Source organism: Pseudoliparis swirei, chromosome 22, assembly GCF_029220125.1.
Source record: "Pseudoliparis swirei isolate HS2019 ecotype Mariana Trench chromosome 22, NWPU_hadal_v1, whole genome shotgun sequence".
Classification (NCBI taxonomy): Eukaryota; Metazoa; Chordata; class Actinopteri; order Perciformes; family Liparidae; genus Pseudoliparis; species Pseudoliparis swirei.
The window spans coordinates 16,961,241-16,985,842 of NC_079409.1; the positions used below are offsets into that span (position 1 = coordinate 16,961,241).

A 24,602-nucleotide genomic window follows, 5' to 3' on the forward strand; every position below is an offset into this window, starting at 1 on the left:
ATGAATTAATTTGGTATTTATGCAGACTGTCCATGATGTTCCAACCTACTGAGCCTCCATGACACCGTGTATAAACTGTCATCAATCAGGGAACTCATTCAGGGAGAGGAAGCTTCGACCAGTCAGGCCGTGTGACTCACCTACACGCCCCTCCCCCGCCTCCTCTTGCTCTTTGCTCTCTCTCTCTCTCTCTCTCTCATCCATGCCCCCCGCCCCCTCCCAGTGGGATGGTGACTCACAAACACATTGAGAGAATCCCAATTTGAACAGCTGCAGGGATGAGAGGTTGGCGAGGCCATCACAGACACTGAATTAGATCACAGTTCACGCGACAGCTTCCTGCCGCTGGGAGGTGGTTCATCGGGGCCTCTACGCGACCGTCTTTCACGGTAGAACAGAGCGGCAAAGAAAATGTTCAAACGAACCAGATGTCAGCCACATCGCATTCTGAATGCTGTCGCATCCATCTTCCTAATCAAAGCTGTTCAAGACTCGAGACTTGTCCCTCGCTGAGTTTAGCATCTTGGTTTCTTGAATTAGATTAAAGGCCTAAATAAGTTATGGTTGATGCACGTTGTCATCATATTTATTGGTGCATTAAGAAGACACTCACATGTTATCATCATGCACACAGATCACTGGTTTGCATGAAAAGAGATTGTCTGACATTAATTACTGGCGATATATATTATCTTCTGACTGACAAAACATAATTATAGAAACATTGTGGTTCTCATGCTGAGATGATGTCATTTAACTTCATCTACTTCTACCTTGTGCTGTACTTTCCTCTCCGAGCAACACAAACACCATCACTGTGTTGGTTTGTGATGGATTATAGTCGAACAAATAATAATTAATCATGAAACGAGTGTACCAATAAAGCATACAAATAAAACAAATGCAGCAGTAGTGGCTCTAGATAACATGAATCTTCATATTTAAACATTTCATATACTTTAGGTTGTCCAATTTGACAAACATTGTCTTTAGTAAACTCAACAATGATCATATACACGGCCACAAAAGAAGCTAGGGTTATCACACTCTAATTAGTATTTTTATTATTTGTTGACAGATTTGATTACATATGGTTAACATGAAGTGAGAAAGTCTGTAGTATTAAATCATCCTCACTTTTCTCTTTTATATTTTTGGTTGGGGATACAAATAGTCAGATATCATAAGACATAATGACAAGCTAAAAAAAGGATTATGATTTGAAATAACAATCAGACGCATACAGTATGCTTACAATATTACACATAGCATATTGTACTTAAAAAAGTTAATTTGTATCACTTGTTTTGGGGGAATAGACAAAAATATGCCATACATAGAAAAAGCATCTTACAAAGAACAAACTAGTGTAATCATACCTGATAAAAATAAACATGTATTTATGAAACATTGTTTGACTGTAATTATATTTCAACGTCCCAGCAGCACTCACTACCATAGACAGCGTAAAATGAAAGGATAAAGCAGCCCAGGAGGTAACATAATGACTTAATGAAAAATAAGCTTTAATTATTCTTGCCTGTTTCAGGTGTGATAGTTATGAATAATATTTTAATGAAAGGCTTTTGAATTCAAACCTGAAATGTTAATGGTGTTTTTGTACCTTTTGTAGCTGCTATTGCGTGCTTGACTATTTGGGACTCTCCTTCTTAGTGCTCACTCTACATGGCCGCCTAGTTGCTTTTACTCTGTCGCCTTCGTTATTTGAAGATTGTATCATACATTATTGCTTACTATTTCCAGCACCGCTCATGGAACTTCTTCCTAATCCTTCTTCCCTGTTTTTATCTCGATTCTCTTCTTCATTATCTACCTCGTTCTCTCCATTTGCTGTGGCATCTTTGGATGAATTCTCGACAGTGTCCGGCTGCATTCCCCTTTCCACTTCATCATCTTCTCCACTGACCTCTCCATTCACCTCTCTCTTCTCTTCTCCTGCCTCCTTGGTAGCTCCCCCTTTTGTTTTGCTCCCATCTTCTTCCCGGTTACTGCCACGACTGCTATTTCTGCCCTTATCGCTCTCTTTTGTCTCGTTATCTGAATGAATCTTCTCCGGGTCACAGCTGTTTTCTGCCTCTTGCTGTTCTTCCCCCATGTCTTCATCATTAACCTGGTCCTCACTGCTTCTCTCACCATTCTCACTGTCTTTATCTTGCTTCTTTTCTTCTTCTTTTTTGTCTCGCTCATCTATTTTCCCCTCAGAAGATGTATGGCCTCCATCCTCTTTCTCTTCACGGTCCTGGGCCTTATCACTGTTGCTACTGCTGGACCCCCGCTCCTCACGTTTAACCTCCTCCTTCCTCTCGTCTGTGACCACCTCCTGTACATCTTTTTCTACCTCCTCCTCCTCATTCTTTTCAGGTGCTGCCGTTTCTCCCCCTTTGTCATCATTTTGCTTGGCATTTTTCCCATTCCCTTCCCCTCCTTTCCCACTTCTCTCTTGGTGTCCCTTCATTTCCTCTTTATTAGTGGAAGGGTCTTCTTCTGTGGTGTTTTCAGCAACAGCCTCCTCCTTATCTCCTGCCGTTCCAACATTGTCCACTGAGGCTTTTGTAGCATCATCGGGCGGATTCTGTAATCCAATAATACCACAGAAAACAATTTATGCTGTGGCTCTAAATATTTTAACAGGCATTCAATATAATTGCATTGAAACAAAAATTCTCCCTGTGACCTACATATCCCTGAAATATAGCTAGATAACTCTATTATTTGCTTTATTGTTATATTGTTATATATATATATACATATATATATATGTATATATATATATAAACTATTTCTAGCATGCTTAACAATATTCAACAAGTCATGGTGTTACACATGACATGACAAATCAAACTAATGCTTGACATACTACGGGTGATATTCATATGAATCACGTCCTTTAGAGCAAAGTGAAAGTCATTGACACAAAGATGAATGGTTCTACCTCCACGGCTGGCTCGTCTTGGGGGGTCTTGTCCTCAGTTTTCTCATCATCAGCCTTTGATTCAAGGTCATCTGGAAATGGAAAGAAAACACAATTATATTACCTGTGCACACTGTTTGCTAATAGCTGACGAGAAATGTATTTGTATTAATTGTTTTTAGATAAACAACGTGAATAAAGTTTGTTTAAGTGCGTCATTATGAGATGTGTCTCGTCCACGTGTGTGACATTGTGCCCTAAAGTGGCTTGCTAGGGGCAATATAACAAGAAGGATGATTATGGCCGTCATCCTGGCATCGATACATCAACATGTATTCTCTCTTGCCCAGGCTTAAAGAGACTTCTCTTGGCCATACCAGACACAATAGAGATGAAGGTAATAAATACAATGCTATGAAATGCATCAACGCCATGAATACTATTTTTGATTTGACATTCTGTTTTGTAGAAAACCAACATGACAAAATGTAGCAAGTAATCACACAATGAATTTAACATAAACAACCCCTTAAAGGTTATGCATTGGTTCATTATGATTCGTGCCTTTTTTGAGCTAATTTGTTTTCCATTCCCTTATGCGATTTTATAGGAATGCATAAGGAATGCTGCTGAATACAAATTCAGGACCCTGAGCCCAGTCAGAGCCCATTACATCATTTTCAGAAATCCATACAACCCCTCATATAAATAAGGGAGCTTTTATACATCATCCAATTATTGAAATTATACATCTTTTATCCCACAGCTGTGTGTTCGGTCTTCCATGACCAAAACACAGCACAAGACTGACACCTGGTGGAGAGAAATAAAAACACCCAGAACCATCTCAGCCAAGTAAACAACTTGCCCAGACAATGGAAGCAGGGCAGAGAGAACCAACACACACGTTTACAGGCTCATCACCAGTGTTGGTGTTCATCCACAACACTGGCTTTCAATGGAGGCACTCAAATTTGATTTGAAAGAAGAAATGGGGGCCAAAATGTATTCTTAATATGGAAAAAACCACGTGTTGTCATTGGCGGAAGCTTTTTTAATTTCCTATATTCTTATTAACACTGTTGCAAGAAGCCGTCTAAATAATTCTACCCAAAACAAGATGTGCAAAACAGACTGAAAAGTACAGCGTGGGAGTAGATTGGAGACAACATATATATAATATATATATATTTGCCGTAATAGAAAAACATGCACTTGCACACTCATAATTTACTACCTAAACAACCACATAGTGATATCGTGGATTTTTGGGGTGGAAATGAAGACATCATACCACAACTCAATAGCTCATTCATATTGAAGCAATCAGCTCAGCCAGGCAGGTTTGATGCAGAGCAAAAATTATTACTTTTCTTTTTCTTTTCAGTTTTTGTGTGAGCCTGTGCATCAAAGAGCTTGAAGTGATTAACCCTAAACATCATAAGCGGAATACAACTATACGCTCTGATAAATTACACACTTGTTGTGAAACACAGGATGCGACTGACATTGCAGCAAAAGAGTGAGGAAAAAACTGTGTAATTAATGTCTTTAATATTATTTCCTCTTTCTACACAGACCAGTTAAAGAAGAAAAATGACTCTGTAGAGATTAGAAGAGTTTATGGAGACATGTAATGCATTTCAAATGCAAAACTGATTGAAGTTTAGCTATGGTGGGGAGATGAAACGTTATGCTAATAATACCGGACCTCTTTAAGAATATTTTATGGAAATCGGCCGCATTCATTAACAGCGAGAGCCGAGCGATTGAGTGTAAGCAGTAAGCAGTGGATGAGCCGCAACGACTCTAAACATCTTAACATGATTTGAGGATGAGGCACGGGCTCATGAAAATGCTAAATCAAATTAAGCACAATATTTAGAATCTCCCTTTCTTGCTCTTCATTAAATCCAGTTGATTTAGGCTGTGGTGTTAAAAATTACTTTACAGTGTGTGTGTCTGTGAATGTGAATATGTGTCTGTCTGTCTCTTTTTTTCTTGTCATAATGAGGCAAAGACACACACACACACACACACACACACACATACACACACACTCACTCCTTCTTTCCTTACACTAGTGTCAAACAAACTCCGACAGAGCGCACCCACACTTCTGAAGTAATGCTACATCTCATCCATCAGTGAGAGGGGAAACAAGGACGCAGCTGTAAGTGTGTATAAATTACTCATATAAAACATCTATCGCTGCCAATCTGATGAAAAGATACAGTTTTAAATTAATGTCGCTCCAGAGAAATGTAATGTACAAAAACCTCCCATAAATACAAACTATGTATCTCTCTCTTTACAAACACATCTGCCTTACTACTGAATATTTTAGTTTTTGGGAAACATTTATATATATATATATATATATATATATTTGTTTTTATTTATTTATTTATAATATATATTTATTTATATACATATATATATATATGTATATAAACAAAAAAGCATCTGATCTGTGTCCGTCCACTCCAGCTACAGAGAGTTATCTTGTGCAGCATTGCTTTGATCTGTGTTTCCATTTGATCATCCAACACTGGCAACCCAAACACACTGAGGGAATCGAGTGTGCAGTTCACTCGAGGTAAATGATGTAAATACTATTCCATGAAATACTTTATGTATGATTTCATGAATTAATAAAACAATATGCAGCACATGGTTCCCTGTGCTCAGGTGAACCCTGAATCTGAGCTACATTGTCAACAATAGAGCATTCATTTTTAAATTCAAGTCCCAGCATAGCGTAAGCTAACAGGTGCATCGTTTAATGGATTCCACAGGATATGAGGGATTGTTGCCAATCAGCAAATGTCACACTGTCGATGGTGTCATTTGTGTATTCTTCAGTCCTCTAATGCAGAGTTGGGCTGGGTAACCATGTCCAGCAGAGAATTGGAGGGTCTATCATGTTTAAATCCTTTTTCACTCTTTCAGAAAGAGTTCTGACTTTATTCCATACAATACATTCCCGTTCTTGACTCCACAGGAAATATGTAGCAGTCAAGGGCATGAACCTATTTATTTTATTTTATAGCAAATGTAACTGCAAAAATGTGTTGCAAAGTCACTAAGCTAAATAAACCCTTCCTGTTCTGCAAATCATTTCTTGTTTCTCTAAAAGCTGTTGAATCCTGTTCAACACGTTAAGATACTCTGTGCTTCTGTCTGTTGTCTGAAATCGTTCTGTTGATGGTTTTGTGCACACTCTTGTGTTACACTGTGTGAAGGCGACCTAACACGTTGCAAAATGAGACTTTTAAATGCCATCAAGCCAAACACTCGTCCACCATGGTGATGTTAAGCCATGAGGCGAAGGTGTAGCACGATCATCGTCTAACCTTTTGCCCTTTAGCAATGCTTACATTCAAGCCTCCAAAATCCTAAAAGTGTAGATCATCTTGCTGAACAAAACGACCAATGAACGTCTTTCTGTCTCAGAGCTGCTATCATTCGAAATCCACAAGAAAAATGACGTTGGCTTTTTGTCAAGGGAACCATAGTAATGCTAACTTCCGGCCTGCAAAAATACTTCATCCCTGCCAACACATGTTCACATCAATGCATCAAATGTGTGGCGTGGTCAAGTTTCAAACTACCTCTCTAGCTTCATTTTAGCGTATCACGACGCACTCATTGCATGTCTTTGGCAACAAAAAGCCCTTTGGCCCCCCCTTCCTCGGACGATGCCCACCTTCCATCTTGACTTTCATTTTGATCTTAATGCACCTGTAAAGTTCTGTGAATGCTTCTTACACATTTGGAACGCTAACCACAATTAAATAGATCCTCTGGGGATCAATTATTTTCCTGAAGGATAGATAAGAGGGTTAAAAATGACATTACTTTGATTTCTAATAGTGATGTATTTTAATAGTAACGTGTTCGAGCCAACCTTTAAGATAGGGCAGAAGAAGAGTGTTTGCCAGGGGATAAAGATCACCTATGAATTGTACAATACAATACAATAAATTAATTGCTCTGCGACTGTGAAAAATCTAGATTAAAAAACGGTTGTCATGACAAAATGTAAGAAGAACATTGAGTAAGAGATGTGTGACTTTAACAGATCGACTCGTACTGACAGTAAAAATAAAACTGTCCAACAGCTGTGCCCAGTAATGAGAGAGCGACCGCCGTGTAAGAAATCGTCTATTTAACTGTAGCCTGTAGGAGCTTTGACGGCGGCTGAAAAGGAAGCATTCTCCTTTCTTTGGAAGTGTGTGTTTGTGCTGTTGATTTAAGTCTCGGGAGCTTAGACGGCGACCAAAAAGGTCAAGGATTGTCCATTCTCAGCGAGTGAACAAGTGAATGATTAAAACTAGGACGCAGTGATCCTCGACTGAAAATGAATGTGGTTTAGATGCAAGGAGGCAAGGGGAGCAACCTTTGTCTCCCTTGTTCCTTGTGACTGCCTTTGTATCGAGTGTTTTGGATTCCATGGTCATTGCTTGGGATTTTTTTTCCATTTCATTAGAGATGAGGAATAGTACAATCTTTATTTCAATGCAAATTCTAAAAAAAATCAATCAAATGACTGTTTTAATACACACCGTATCTGTGCTTAGAAACCAAGGCAGAAACGAATTGTTGACATGGCCTCCACAAGCCAATTCTACCTTTAGCGGATTAGCTCTGCAGTGTGAAATAAAAACTTGACTTACTACTAAATGCACCTAAATCACTTTACACAACACTCCCTGTATACCACCATACAGTAGATTATCTGTCTTATTTACAACAAGCTGATTTAGCCCACTCAGCTCATAGCTGAGTTATGGTGGGATGTAAACCAACATGGGTAGTAACTCTAAATGGTAATTATGAAATGTTGCCTCTCAGAAAGTGTGCTCCAGTCACTGGCCAGAGTTGGTATCGAGTATATAGTGACGGAACACAAAGGAAAGCAATCCAGCTATATAGTGTAAAAAATTATAAATTAACGTTATTTTTGTTCATCCGTTTCTCTCTCATGCATTCATATAATATATTTAAATGTTATTCACAGGTGTACGAGGCTAACTAGCAAAACATTTTCGGAATCTTTAGGGTAAGAGTGATGCATGTTATGCAATCAGCAATCCAGCAAAACACAAATGAGCACATCCACCGTCATCATATTTGTAATGGTAATGCTTTGTAGATAAATAAATAACTGTATTTAAGGTTCATACCATCATTTGAACACATGCCACTCACACTACTTGTAATTGGACATTTCAAAAATCAGTTGTGTGGCTCAGCAGGAAGCTTTATCAATGTGAATTCAGTTGCATTGTGGGAAATGTAGGATCCAGTGTTTTCCAGGGCTTGACCCAGACTGGGGCCTACAAGTCATGATATGTTAAGCCCTGCTGCTTCATGTGTGACCTTTCTTTTTTAAATCCTCCAACTTTAAGTATGCAAAGCTAAATCTATTATTGAATGAGCCTCGTGGAAACTGTGCTTAGGTGGACTAAAATATCAATCCATCTGTTATCTGTGATTGCTTACCCTATTCAGGGTTGTGGGGGCCTTTGTTGACATTGGGGGAAGGCAGGGTGTACCTTTGACAGGTCACCAGTTGTATCACAGGGCTGACCCACAGAGATTCACACCTATAGTCAATGTAAAGTTGTCAATGGACTTAGGACATGGATCCACTGCTGTGCTGTTGCAGGTCTGATCCTGTTTGTTTCCTTTACGGTTTCGACTTTCTTAATGCAGGACCCTGCACTGGCCTTGCAGCCAAAATGGATCGACATCGTACTCTATAGTTCTGGAGGTTAGCAGGTCTCCTCTGAGCTGTATCCAAGACACCGGCTCCAGGTCAGGGTATCTGACGTGGCCCTGATCAAGAAGCTCTCCCCCCAGATATATACCATCAAATCACTGCCCTACTCATCACAACCTCGCCTCGCACAGGCTGATCCCAGGTTGGACCTGAAGTTGACCATTCTCACTATCAACTGAGAGGAAGATGGTCTCGTCCCTTACTCCTTTCTGGATTGAGAGACTACAGGTCTGATTTTATTTTCATCCTGGCCCATGGTAGGCAGCTCCTCAAGCCTGTTCAGGTGTCTGGAGATGCACTAGTGTCTGAGGGAGGGTAGTAACATCATTGATTCATCTATGTAGGTCAGGACTCATTGAGCTGACTGGGATCTGACACTTCGGACCATTTGTCTTCCACCAATTAGAATCATCTGATCTGCTGTTGGAGTGAAAAGGGATGCGAGAGATGGAGCAACTACTATTCCTACTTCACCTTTCTCCAACTGGTGCAAACCAGTGGAGATCTCCTAAATTGTATAGCAGCATATAACGTGTTGAAGTACTTTGCTACTCTTCTCTGGATGCATGATGGTGTCACGTGGTGAGGCTCAGGCGCAGAAAGACAGGCTGGATTCAATATAAATAACAAAAAGGCGCTCTTTAATGAGGCAAAACAGTTGAAAAATGAACAAGGTCCAAAAGGGGCAGGCAGACAGGCAGACAGACAGGCAGGCAGGGTCGAAGCAGGCAGGATCAGGAACACAGACAGGACGACGGAAAAAGGACAAGGAACCATAGACGACAATCCGACAGCAGACAAGGAAAAGACTAACACAATATATAGGGGGGACACAGGTGTACGACATCAGACAGTAACGAGACAAGAGTGGCTGAGGGCAGGTGCAGGGAATTAAACAATTAAGACAGAGAAGACACAGGAGGCATAGGAGACACGGAACACAGGAGACACGGAACACAGGAGAGACAGAACAGGGTGTTACAGATGGTACATGTAAGGAGTTGTGAGCAAAGGTGAAGAAGAGCGGGATGAGAGCAAACCAGTAGCTATTTGCAAGATCAAACTAAATGATCTGATTTGCTCCGCTGGGCTATCTTGATTTTGTAATAGGACATATAACCGGGTACTTTAAAGTATTTATAGAGTATAAAGTAATGTACAGCACATTAAGCTTTGTTTCCAAGATGCATCTCAGCAAAAAAACACCCAATCACTAGAAATAACGTTTTCAATAGTGTAGAAAATGCTGCTAATCTAAAGTTAAGGGCAGCCCTGTGCTTAGAAACTTTTGAAATTAAATCCGAGGAAAATGCTGCTTAACAATGTTGTAGTGAGACAGGCAGAGTAATATTCATAAAGGTCACATCTTCAGTTGAATATTTTAATAACTCATGATGCTTGTTCTCTCTTACTTTTCTCAGAAACCGTACCATGCAGTGTCTTTATCACATGAAAGGATTATTTTGAATGGATTCGGTCTAATCAGTGTGATATGACCAGATATTAAACAAATAAAAGATTTCTACACACAAAAAAATTATATTTAAATATACAGCATATGTTTTCATGTTCTCTTTGCACCCTAACATTTATTATTTGATTAAAAATTATGAATGTAGAACTTTTGAATATGTATGTATGACTGCTTTATAACACACGATGATTAACATAAAGCACACAGAAGCTTCCTGAGTCCAGCTCCTTTACTCTTGCCATTTAGGTTGAATGTCAACGTTGTTTCACTCTCTTTGGCTGATACTAATCCTGCAAATACTGATGTTACTATCACAGCTACTCCAGACGAGATAAACCTCAAAAAATTAAAAATTAAACGTGCAAAGTAGGCTAGATTACAAGTGAGAGAAATGAAGAATTTTTCTCTCAATGAAAGTGTCACACGTTACCCTAACCCTATAAATGACGTGTCACAGACCTCCCCGTTGTATGTCACAGCTGAAACACTTGTTAACAGATTATGTGGCAGATTAGTACAGCTAGCCTGCACTTTAATCCAGTAATCCTGCATCAAAGGGTCACCAAGAACCTTTTTGAGCGAAGGAAGAGATGAAAGGAGAAGAATTGAGGAGGGAATCGGAAAAAGGATGGCCATGTCGTCTGAAATGTGACATGCAAGCGCTTGCACATAAAAAAAGTCACGCACATCCCATACACACAACTACTTTATAACGCAATAATCACACGCCACACTTTCTAAGAACTTGGCAAGGAAAAAGAACATCCCTTCAATGTTGCCATCTCACATCCGGTGCTGCTGAGCCTCTTTTTCTTTACACAGACACACGATTTCAGACACTCAGACTCTTTATGTGCATGTCTCCCGCCTCCCGATGCTGTCTTGAACCCTATGTCAATCTGACAGGCGTTATAGATATACATGCTAACAGAGCTAATTCCCCCAGGCAGCATCACATTTGTATGACACCAGAGGCGGAACGTTGATCTGGCGGCGTGTGCATGTGTAATGGTACGCATAAACACACAGACACGCTCACACATGCAGCAATCTTCATTACTTTCACATTCAACCTCCAAATACGAGCAAGAACATTTCCATTTCGAGTTTTGGAAATTCATTTTTTTTTCTTCTGAAAAATACGTGAAAACTTCCCTGACTCCAAATCAAAGTCCCTTTGAGAAAAAATGGAACGGAACATAATGTGTCCCTATTGTGTGGCATGCATTGAATTGGCTCCTGCTACATTCAAGGATGCAGCCTTGTGCATGAAAAGGAGGCAGCAGGCTCCTCAGAACATGATGTTGTGTGTAAAGTGGACATCCTTGAGTTACCTGGAGCTCACCCTCTGCACACTTAGAGATGTGAAACAAAAGAGGAACATGACTGTGAGAACAAGAATTCACAATTGAGATTCCAAGAAGATAAAGGACGGCAGATTGTTAAATTGTTGGATTTCACTGTTGTTCTGCAAAAATAATTAACCCACAGCTTGTTTGTACACCTTATTACGACCCATATTTACATTTTCTTTAGTGGCTGTTGCGATTGTGACGAAGAGCAAAAAGCTACACAGTCTGCATAGCGAGGAGGAGGAAGGATGAAGGACGGGTGGAACAAACACAGGAGGCCGCTGGTCGTCTCCCACGACAAACCAAAAGTCCACATTGAGTCATTTAACTTTCATAGGTGGGCTAAATCCCTTACTGAACTTAAGTTGAACAACAAACAGCCTTTTAACCCAAATCACTCGATCAAAACATAACATAAGTACCGCTCCGTCGAGTTAAGAGGACATGTTCATCTAAATTAAAGAGGGACAATTTGCTTATTTTGCAAATACCAATCATGTTCAGAGTGGACTTGACGAGGACACACACAGTTTTCCGAATCAGAAAGCCCTCTTACTAATGCATGCACAGAGGAAAATACAATCCACGTGAGTGTCCAGATAATCAGTCGGCCCCCTTCATCTCCCCTCTATTTTCCTCTCGCTCTCCTCTCGTCCATACCTTTCTGTCTGTCCTTCTTTAAGTGCACGGCTCTTTTGTTGATTTTCAGAGCAGCAATTTGGGAAGTAAAATTCAGCTTTGATGACTCTAAATGGAGAGATTATCCAAATGAAAGGCAATTATTCCCAGCCCCACCCATCCTTTTACCGCGACCGCTTTTTCTCTCCAATCAATGCTTGTGCTCCACCGTCTCAGGCACTCACTATTGGATTCCACCTGGACTCTTTTTTCTCTTCTTTTCTCCTTCCACATAATGCCCTCTTCCCTTCATCATCACAACACTTTATTCCCTCTTCTTTAACCTTTCTCTTCTCTCCTCCCTTCTCTCGACATCCCATCTCCCCTCCCCTGCCAAAACAAATCCTTTCCTTGCTCTGCTACCTTGTTCCTTCTCTGTCCTTCCATTCCTACTTCTCCTCTTCCTTACTCTTCCCCTCTCAAGGAAAACATTAACTGAAGTGGTCACCAAGGACCTTTAAGAAAGAGAACACTCATAAACATCCTATTTCTATTTTGAGGTAAGCAACAGCTGCTGACTGCTTGAATGCAACCTGAAACTTGAATGTGTTTTTGATTACTGGCTAAATTGAACAAATTATTTTCCCTAATTTAAAATGAGAAATGCCGGACAGGCAACGTGTCTCCGCTGCGAAGTCTTTCACGGCAAACGTGCTATAGTTCAGATTAATTCTGTGACCTTTGCCGCATGAGTTGTTGCACTGTGTTGTTGCCCCCGTGTCTCTGCTGTCACTCACCACTGTGAAGCAAAACAAAGTCAGAAACGTTACGATACACCAGAGAGAAGCTGCTGGAGTTCTCCCCAGCAGCTGATGGACAGTGAATAATAGAGACTGGCATACTGACACACACAAGCTAACCCCCCTGTCACCACACCGTCAGCACAGCACAGAGGGAGAATCTCGAGTTACGGGGGTCACGCTGTCTCATCTCTCTTTTTCCTTTGCTTCTTTTACAGCATAACATCTCTCTATGTTTACCTGCCCCTCCCCCTTTCTCGAAAAAAAACCATTGATAATGCCAATGCACCTTTATAATAATCTTTTGTTTTCACTCCAGTGTTCCAGCGCGCCGGAGATCTAGTGTCTTTCCGCGGCCTCTGCCAGTCAACGTGTTGGCGGTGTTCCTGTTGGCAGCATATTTGGGATGTGTTTAGCTGATGTGCAGCCAGGGCAGGATTTCCCAAAGGGACACAAAAAACACCTCTGTGCTGCTGTGAATCTCTCAATAAGCGTGGATATGAACCCTGGGTCTCTATTGAGAAGCTAAACTGGACAAACACAAACACTAAATGTAACAGTTAATGGGCGCGTACGTGATTTGTTTTTGGTCAGCCAATGGGCAACTAGGATTTCAGCTCTCGTTTGCTTTTGAGAAGCCAAACGCACAATTAACGTTGTAGCATTGATTTGCTTTGGGGAGAGAACACAAACCAAAATAGGAGCTTCAAACCTCAACCTGCCGAATCGTTCAGCACCACGGACAGAGACAAAGCAACCGCCATGCAGAGACTGCAGTACATGGATTATTAAACCTATTTGATAAGCCAGACACATGTATACATATTGTTTCTAGTAAACATGACACATTTGAAAAAATACTGTCCAGGGAAAATATTGAACGATGCATGAGAATATGATAAGCTCTCAAAGCCTTTCCAAATATCTGTTCTGATACCTGGTCTCGTTTTCCGTTCCATCTGTTTGCTCAATGTCACCGAAGGGTACCGATAACGCAACATGTTTCCTCTACCCGTAATATGACATGCCACACAATCTGAGGATTTTGAGGGTGACATTACAGGTTTCAAATGCACACAAAGATGAACGCACACACATTGCTGATCCCTCTCTTGATGCAAAATGCCAGCTCCCCTGAACCACAGACACAATTCTCCACGCTCCTTTGGGCTTCTGCTGTCAAGACTCCTGCCAGAGGAGCAAATAGGCAACATCTATCATGAGCCAGGGATGACGTAATGCCGGTTCGCAGCGCAGCCGGAGTTATAACAAGGTCAGCGGCAGTCTGCAGACAATTCTGTTTCCTGGAAGATGTATTTATGTTTAACCCTCCTATTACCTTTGGGGTCAATTTGACCACATTCAATGTTTAACGTCTCTAAAAAAATGATTGACATAATTTTTTTTGATTCATATTTCATGACTTTTCCTAATTTATTGGGGACAACTGGGAAAACATAAAATTCACATGATGATATGTTTTCAATGTCCTGTACAATTTGACCCCAGGCTGTTTTTCACTGTGTAAAACATATAAGAAATATCAACTTTTTTATTTATTTAAAGGGCTATTTAGGTAGTCAACAGACAAACAAACATACCTCACACTTAAACATGGGAAACAATATCAATTCTAATAATTTTCTCTAGGTTTTAATTGCTGGGGTCAAATTAGGGGTAAAAGATGTTAGTAAATTTGAAGGTAACAGGAGGGTTAAGAGAAGAAATGCCATTAACTCCTTCTCACAATATATATTATTAGATACTGATTGTAAGTCGCTTTGGATGAAAGGGTCAACTAAATGGTGTGTAATAATAATATGTATATATATATCTGTATATATCTAAAGTACATACCATTCATGGGAAGCATGTGTAGGTATCCAAAGAAACAACGCAGCTTAATGTTGGGAGGTCAAAACTGGCGTTTCTGCGGTACATTATAACACTGATCACAAGCCCAGAAGATGACGTAATGTGTTTCTTAGAATAGTAGTTAATGTCATCATGCGAGACCTACTTTCCATATTTCTGTCTCTTTCTTTGCAGTGCAACAGTGCCACTATGTGGGCAATTTAAGATTGCAGCAGGTTACATAAGATTTAAAAGGTCACGCATTACATCATCTGGATATCATATTCATTTAACTGTATAACTAGACCTGTTTGAGCACATGTTTCTGGTAATAATTTATGGGAGAAGACAATTCAGATAAAGAGACGTTAAAATGTATGTGACATTCTTGTGAGAAGTGTCCTTGAGCCAGGCACTCATCTTCTTGATTGCACAAGCACATGCACCCACACATGTAAGTGCACACCCACACGAGTGTTCACTTCCTCCGTGGGATTTAGAAACAGAAACGCTCCGATACGCACAAACTGTCTCCGGCTTTTCACCTGCAGAGTGGAACTTGCATTTCCTCCCTCTGGCAGTGAGAGTAATTCCACAAACATCGATAAACGTGTGTAAATAAGGGAAGGTTTTGAACTAGCGCCTGCATTTTACAAATACCAACCGCCGTTATGCTCTCTTCCCATTCCTTCCCCAGACAGAAGACACATCACTTCCTGTTCGCTAGTGCGGGAAAAGTCGCCACAGACATCAGAACGTTTGCACCAAATTTAAATAAAGTCAGAGGTTTCAGAAGAACCGCGTTCACAGGAATGTCCCGGACAGGCGGGCCAACAACCCAAACATGTCATTTCTTCGGCCCCGGTTGTGTGGCGGAGGCATATATATGCACGTATAGCAGCTTTAGTACTATCTTCTTTGTTTATTGTGATGACATATCCACCACATTGCATCATACCGTTCTATTTTTTTCCCGCTTTACCATTATCAGAGATGCCGAGGGTCATGCTTTGTCCACTCCTCTTCTTCCTGAGGGACATGAGTCTGGCCTGAGACATCTCTCTGACGATGGACGACAGATGGTTCTTGCTGCCATTGTGGCTTGGAGGAGAGGCCTTTGGCTCTCCATCACCACTATCACTGCATCTGACCATCGACTTACTCTGGAGGGAAAACAAGTGGAGTTCAGTTGATGAGAAACTTGTGGGAAATATGACCAACAAAAAACTCAAATGAACTAAATCATACAGAAAATAACATGCTTTCCTCCTGTCATTTTTGTAAATGCAAGCTGGTTTATTTAAACCATCCAGTACAGCTGTGAAAATGTTGAATTCCTGATTTTCAATTTGACAAACTAAACACAATCATCTAAATGTACAACATGTAATTCTTACATTTCCATTTTGCTTGGAGAATCTGAAGATAGGCGGTAATGAGTAAGCTTTCATTCTGTGAACAAAACAATTGTTTTATTTACATAAATACAGGTGAGAGAATGCTTGTAATTTTTGAACAAAAGAATCTGAAATGAAATGTAGATCTTAAACTACAATGGAATTAAATTTCATCTGAAAATAAAAAGTTTGAGGTTCAAACACTGTGATGTGTGATGTTGGATAACAAAACACCTCAATTAGAAATAGATAAATAATAAGAGTGTGTTTAACCCTCCTGTTACCTTTAGGGTCAATTTGACCCCATTCAATGTTTAATGTCGGTGTTCTTTGGGGTCAATTTGACCCCAGGCTGTTTTTCACTGTGTCAAATATATAAGAAATATCAACTTTTTTATATATTTAAAGGGCTATTTAGGTAGTCAATAAATAAACATAAAGTACCTCACACTTAAACTTGGGAAACAATATTAATTCTAATAATTTTCTGGAGGTTTTAATTGCTGGGGTCAAATTGACCCCGAGGGTAAAATATGTTAGTAAATGTGAAGGTAACAGGAGGGTTAAGATACTTTAGCTGTGTGTCTCTTTTATAAAAGATTATTCAAACATTACAGAACAAGGGGATGTAGGGTTTAGGAGATTGGTCAATGCTGGTGATGTTAGATTACATTACATGTCATTTGGCTGACGCTTTTATCCAAAGCGACTTACAATACTGTTACATTCATTCACTGTAGACGCAGCTACAGGGAGCAACTCAGGGTTAAGTGTCTTGCTCAAGGACACATCGACTAGGGCGGGGATTGAACCTACAACCCCCTGATTGAAAGACGGACCTGCTACCCACTCACCCATCGTCACTTTTCTCAACACAAGGTCATTCAAAGAGTTTCTGAAAGTGTGTGGTAATTATGGGGATCGAACCTCACCGCTAGATGCCACCAAATATGACACACCACACCTTCAAGTTTTCTTTTACATATAGGTTTGAGAAGGAAAATAAAAACATGAAATAAAGGTGTTCTTATACATATTACTTACCCATTGACTCTCCTTGTCCCTCTGGGTTTTGTGAAGAGAAGATCACTGTAGGGCAGCTTCTTAAACCGTTCTCTCCCTACAGCAACATACAGCTGACCGCTCTCCATTTGATCCCCATCGGTCACCTGGTGGCCTTCATAGGTGTAGAGACTGGGGAACAGAAACAACGTCAAAAGTCCCACAGTTCCCATTGTGTGTTTGTACCAGTTTGAAGGTACTTCAGTTGCAGGAGATCCTCACAGTTAACCGTTAGCAAAAGAGGGATGACATCATCATGTAGGGTAAGAAGTCCATATAAAACGTGTGAGCATCTTTGAGCCATGGGCCTACCTTTGCACCCCCCCGAAGACTTTCATACCCATCCTCTCCGTGATCATCTCCAGTATTCTTTCAAAGTGGCCGAGCATCCTCTGGTGGATCAGCAGCCTCATGGCGGGATTCAAGACGTCGCCATTTGCTACCGCACTAAGTAAAGAAAATATACGTCGCTGAATCCAACACTGACTAGTTGTCACGTGGATCCCTCCGAGTAAACAGGCAACATCGGGGTTTCATGCGTATATAATCAATCTCAAAATGTTGGAGGCAAAATCATAACAGTGCGAGATGGTTAGAGGGAAATTGTACTTACAAAATTGTGCACGGCTCCTTGATGGGTTTCAGAAATCGAGCTGACACAACGATTCGATTCGGTGGCAGAGGTTTGGCCTGGAAATAATGAAAGATGTCAAACATGCAGCTGCTCAGAGACCATTAGCTACATCTGGCATGGGCAATGAGAGTGTGTACGTGTGTGTGTCTCTGTGTGTGTGTGTGTGTGTGTGTGTGTCTAAAACTGCTTATTGTTAGCAGATTAGTGCGTCCAGTAGGGACTTCAGCACATCTCTTGTTTCCCAGTGGAGACTCAGAACAACAGATCAGTGCAAACTTTGGGGACTTTTACTTTAGGGACAAACTGGAGTCAGCTAAATATAGCAGCCCATGTCAGGGTAGTCAACAGGTCTCATACTGAATGTCCTTTAAGTCAGAAATGCCACGAAGAGTGGGAACAGTTTGATTGAATTGAATTGAATGTGTCACATTTGTAGATAATAATATGTTTATTCACTAAAAAGAATCGATCCCCGGTTTGGCATCTTTTTTGTTTCTATCTTTGTTGTGAGAGATAAACGGCAACAAAAAGAAACACGATTATGTGACATCAAAAGATTTAACCCTGTGACAGCAAAAAAGAAAGAGCTATTTTATACACCGAAAATAATCTGCCTCTCGTGCGATGGCAGAAGAATGAGCCATCGGGAATCCTTTGAGGTTGAAAGCAGTGAGCACGGTAGGTCCTGTCCCATAACACCCGGCAACCCACTGTGACGCTAAGATTTTGATCCTCTGAGAAGGAGAGAGAGAGAGATAAGGAAGGAGGGATATTAAAAGTCTTCTGGGGGCCTCTAAGAGCACCCTGGCAACAGAGAGGTGAAGGCCACAAGTGGAATTCAGTAACTTACTTCATTAAAAAAAAAGGTGTGGGACTCACTCAGAGGTATAACAGAAGGACTCGACACACACACACTGACCGCATAATATCAAAGAGAGGTTCTGACAAAACATGCACTTCCATTTCAACCATTGCACCTGGATGTGTGCTACAACCCACCGAGACTAGAATAAACCTCACAGCTAGTAACCATTCCAGGAACAAACAGAACACAAGCAAAGGTACATTGCTCTCTCGGGAGCCATTAGATGTCCTGGATTTGTTTTTCTATTCACACAAATGATTTTTATAAGCACATGAGCTTTTGAGGCTGGAGCAGGAAGGACATGTCACCTCAGCTCATTTTAGTGTGCATGTACACATTGTGTTTGGCAAAAAGCTGTGTGTACAGTTAGCGCTAAGCCGTAACCAAGACGTGTCATTTCAAAGCTGCTCATACACTTGGATACATCTCACACCCACTCGATTCCATCTACAGGGGGCAGGTGTTGGATGTAGTTAAACTAATACGCAAAGACTGTGATAATTTATGATGTAAGGATATTGTGAAAAACCAGGACTTGACTGGAGGTGGAAATCACTATGACTGTCGTCTCACTAAAACACTCCATTAATCTACCATCATCACCGTTCACTGTAACCGGCATTGAAGTGTGTCCTCTCAAGCCCACCTCGTCAAACATCGAGCAATAAAGAGGGACACTGCGAGGTAAAAAGAGAATTGTGAGAACAACAGAAGATCTTGTATGTGCAATCAAAAGTAATCATTTCTGAATACCAGGGAGTGTTGTCACCAGCTGGGGTCATAATGAGCCACATACAGAATGGTACATCTGTATGTGACCTTCCTGTAATGAGCCCTTCCTCTAATGCTTCAAAATCAATAAGCACAAGAAAGAAACTCGCCAAGCATCCAGCCGGCGAAGAGTTCTCATCATTAATCGACACAATCAGGCAGGTCAGCTGGGGTAGCGGGGGGGCGGGCCGGGTCCTCGTCAACAGACTTGGCTCTTTTCATGCTCGTCACGTAATCACAACGGCAGCAAGGAACCCTCGAGGTTAACGGTTTTTAATGAGATCGTTCAGATGAAAAACGAGGCTTATTTACATTGAAATAGCCGGAGAAAAGAGGAAATCAAGAGCGTTTCCCAATCAGGTCCTGATTCAATTTGTTTGATGAACGTGTCCAGTAGAGAGAGGTATCTGTGTGTCGGCCAGGGTAAAAGAAAGTATAATACAATCCTGATCATTATTTCAACCAGCATCACAAATGTTTGCTTCTACTTCTTTGTTGTTTCATTATTCATTATTCTATTTAATTACGAAGAAAAAAATAGAAAACACACCCTTGCACCAGGTTTTTAGCTGCTCTTTTTGTGGCTTCATAGCTGGTGATTAAAGATGCATTGCAAGGAGGGATGATTATGATACATAAATCAATAATGCATGGTAATTGAGACAACAACACCATGATTATTCACAGTGAACAACAGAGAGGAATGCTAAACACAACACCTTAAACTGTCTTCCTAAAAGCGTAACACTGTGACACATCCTCAGGTATCTTGCATACAGGTTGGATTATGTAGAGCTCCTGGAACTGGAACCACGTCATGAAAAACATAGCCATTGAAGGGTTTCAATAGTCCATAAACAAAAAAATTAAATAATAATGGAATGAAGTAACAACAATTGAGATAATGTGTCTGCAATTTAAAGTTGTCATTCTCATGTGGAGAAACGTTAACTGAGTTTACACAGCTGGACATTTTGGGGGGGAAAAAGGACGGTTGTGTTTGTGTGTAATTATAGACACTGGCTTCCTGTTTAGATGTTGTCCGATCCACCGTGATTGGTTGACAGGCAGACTCAGTCAAATGAAGCTATAGTTCGTCTGACTAAACTAAAGGACACGAGGTGAAGGGGGACATGAGGATCTTCTCTGGGATGTGCATGTAGGGATTTACTGCACTTGATTGACGAGACTTTGTACATTTTGTAAACAGGTTCCATTTCTGCAGATTGTGTTTAGAAGATGCCACAGATCATAGCGAACCGATTGGTAATTCAAGGTATTAACATACTTTCCTTGTATACTACACTTCACTCTTATACTTAAACCTTTAAGAATCGGTCCTAAATTGTAATCCGGATGAAATAATCTGTACTATTAAAGCTTGGCCCAAGTCGTAAAGCAAAATACTTACATATGACCACACTGTTATTAGCTACAGCTACTTTACTAAAGACAGTTCACTACATTCAGCTGGGACTTACCTTTCTGGATCGACGAGATGCACAAATTACGTTCTGACAAAATGATAGAAGGCATGCTTAATTTGCATCACTTTGGCCTTACATGCATTGGAAGAGTCTGCATCATCTTCTTCCTCCTTGACCCAATGTGTAGGTAACTACAGACAACACATGAAGGTACATTTGTCTCGATTAAACATAAATAGGCTATATATATATATATATATATATATGAATTTCAACAGAGGTATTCTCTAACTCACAAACAAGTTATATATATATATATATATATATATATATATATATATTCTATTAATCTGGGATGGGTACATGTAAATTTTTTAGTATGACATATTAATAATTGTGGGTATCCTCTGCTGTTAGCTTTGCTGCCATGGTAAAAGTGGTGTAGCTCCTCATTATCCCCAATAAGTTCAAACACATTTATAGTAAGGAAACGGTTAGTTGGGGAGTCATTTGTGACTTCATCTCTTAAGATTTGATTTTCCATCCAATTCCTCAGGGCATTGCAGTTGCAACATGGTATGCAGTGAGAGGAACACAAAGGATGGTGAATAAATAATATATATATAGCATTTAGTCACCATCTTTTTTTCATATATATATATCCAGTTCTGAAGCAGATGATATAAAACCCAAGACTTTCCCTGGAATGGTGACACAGTGACAGCACACTTCAGAATACTTTCCCACTTAGCTGCTTCACCTCTGCATTCTATGAATAACTCGCTGCACAAATCGTATCATCTGCGGAATAAGTCCACTTATTTCTAGGCCAGAGCAGAGCACACTCCTCTGGAGTGACCTCTGGAGTCTCGTGCTGTGACTCAGCACTGGGGCCAGACTGTTGAGTCGTGGTCTTTAGGTTAATCATCAGACACACACAATATGTATTAATATATATGATATATATATATATATATAATAATAAATAGTAATGCTAGTTCAACTTACTCCAGCCTTTTGAATCGCTCCCTCCCAGCTGCGACGTACTGCTCCCCGCTCTGCAGGCTCTCCAAGCAGTCCACCTTGTGGCCTCCTCTCGGTGTGTAGATGTTTCTCACCGCTCCAAACGGGGCTTGTATCCCGCCGGTCACCTCTCTCAGCAAAGTCTCGAAGTTGGCCACCCTCTTGTGGTTGATCACAATCCGGCGCGCATCGTAGTACGGGTCGCCGTTTCGGTACATGAACACGTTCTTCACGACCGGCTGCGACAGAAAGTTTGGCCTCTCCGAGCTCATCGTTGTGCGTAACAAGAAAAAAGGAAGAAAAAAAGTAGTCTGTCGCGCGACAGAGAGAGATCTTTGTTATAATAAAGTCACAACAGGATGATCCCAATTGCGAGAAAAAATCTCCAAGGCCATATAGTTACATTAGAGCTGGTCCATCCTAGCCAGAGGTTTAGAGGCGTTTGGGGCTGAAGCGGCGCGCAGGTCTTCCAAGATGACAGCAGCTGGGACGCACACAGATGGAGCGTTCACGGGCAAAAAAAGATACTCTGAAAAAATAATACATATAGGAGCACATTCACACAACTGGTAATGCGTCCTGCAGGTATAAATGTAAAGCATACATTTAGCAGCAGCTCAATCCACTCCCGAGGAACAGGTGTCAAGTTATCCGCTTCGCGTGCGCACCGCTTTACGCATCAGGCGATGGTCCAAGCCAAACGGGACAATGTGGTTTCCCCAGGATGAATACTGGGTATCGTGGGAGCTCATCTGTTGGGATGTATCTATGGGAACACGCCGCTGTTCTCTCACTGATTACCAGGGACCTCACGAAGCCGTAATCAACAGGTTGGCAATCATTAATTAACTGATGCGAGAGAAGAAAATAAAAGACTTTTATTCCAATACACCCTATTAAAGTTTAGAAAACAGGAGTAAATATACACAAAGAGCTCTGTGAGCAGAGCAAATATAAATGTTGAAGCTGTTGCATGACTAAATCGCTCTAAAACTCTCCAACAGCCACGTGAGAAAGTTAATTGGGCATCAAGAGACCAATTGGAAACCCGGCTGTGCCATCCCGAAAGTGGGACAAAAAACATGTTTGTCCCGTGTACCATAATTGTGTTGCATGACAACAGGGACATGTGGACTCGATGCCCTTTTACAAATTACAGTGGCACGTTTCCTGTCGCAGCAATTTAAAGTGAAATGTGTTCAGAACATAAAGGCATGGATTGTTTGATTATTTATGAAATAATAATATTTTAAATATTTATTTAGTTGTGGAAAATCTACCACAGCCTGCAAATTAATGACTGTTTAGTGTCGTCATGGTGGCCAAAGGGCTAATCATCACTAAAACCTCTTCTTATTTATCTATTACTGTTCCAAGTGTTGTGCGAGGCCAGTCAGTAGATGTAGAAATATAATATATAATGTATCGGATAATGTACAATAAGTATCTGCAGTATTAACCTGTTGCAGCTCTGCCAGCTCACTTATTTATTCAAAGTTGCGACTCTCTCATAAGGCCACACGGTGGTGCTGTTCCATAAAGGTTGTGACATTCAGAACATTGTTCAGAGGAGGAGTGCTAATTTATTGTTTCTGAAGAACAATACTGGATTGTTACAGAACAGCAAACTGGCACCTATTAGAATATATGTTGCCATCCTTTCTACAGGAAGGCATCTAACATAAATTAATAGATTAAATGCCAGCAGAAATATATTACTGGATTTAAGTTCACGGTATACTTTCTATCTGATGTCTTTGTGAACCGTGATATGAACATGGGGATGCAGAGCTACTCATCCTGTAACTCTTGTAGGTTCAAGATTGATTACTTTTTCATTATGATTTCTCATGAAAAAAAAGGATAGATGTGTTGATGTTGCTTTTAATGTGTAATGAGTTTCTGTATAATTTTTAAGACTTAGATTAAATTAAATTACAATATTTGTTTACTTTATTTTCGTGCTTAGTGCTCATTTCATTAATTTAACCCGTTTTGAATTACCCAGTAGCTCGATAAACATTGTTTGGCAAAGTTAAATTAACAGTATATGTTCTCTTTTTGGACTCGGGGCTGTTGAATGAACTTTCTGACTCTTGTATATTATTAAATGGCACCTGATTTGAGAATTTGCGCCCCCTTCTGCTCATCATGGTGAACATATATTCAGATATATTCACAACATATATGAATATTTGCATGGAAACACTCATGAATAAGCATTTCCTTTTACCAATTGTCAGTATATTCAGTTAAACCCTGCTGTACAATAGGAAGGCAACCTGCAGCATGTTACATCATACAATGCAGCGCACCACCTCTCCTTGTGTATATCCTTTCACTTGCAACGTGTGTGGCAAGACAGGAAATTATACATAATTGCTGTTGCTACTGGTTGTGATAATGGCCCCTTTTAAACGCAATGCTTGCATGGCCAAAATTGCTTTGCGACTGTCATAGCCTGACATCATTTGGAAACACACACAGATCCTATTTGTCTGAGCCGTTATTCAGTATCAACAAATGGAGGAAAAGGTGGAGAAAAAAACACACATTCAGATTTCTAACATATCCCTTTCATGTGATATAAAATGTAAAAGGAATG

General features: G+C 40.5%; 1 protein-coding gene across 1 annotated transcript; it reads right to left on the bottom strand.

The window, feature by feature from the left end:
- Positions 1–137: 137 nt before the first annotated feature.
- Positions 138–22,269, bottom strand: LOC130212570 (doublecortin domain-containing protein 2-like). Its single transcript, XM_056443582.1, has 9 exons — positions 21,983–22,269; positions 21,111–21,165; positions 17,891–17,967; positions 17,590–17,724; positions 17,260–17,409; positions 16,216–16,270; positions 15,801–15,981; positions 2,954–3,024; positions 138–2,593 (listed from the first exon to the last, which is right to left on the bottom strand). Exons 1-9 carry the CDS (start codon positions 22,267–22,269, stop codon positions 1,745–1,747), a joined length of 1,860 nt encoding a protein of 619 aa, XP_056299557.1. The 3' UTR covers positions 138–1,744.
- Between the last annotated feature and the right edge of the window lie 2,333 nt (positions 22,270–24,602).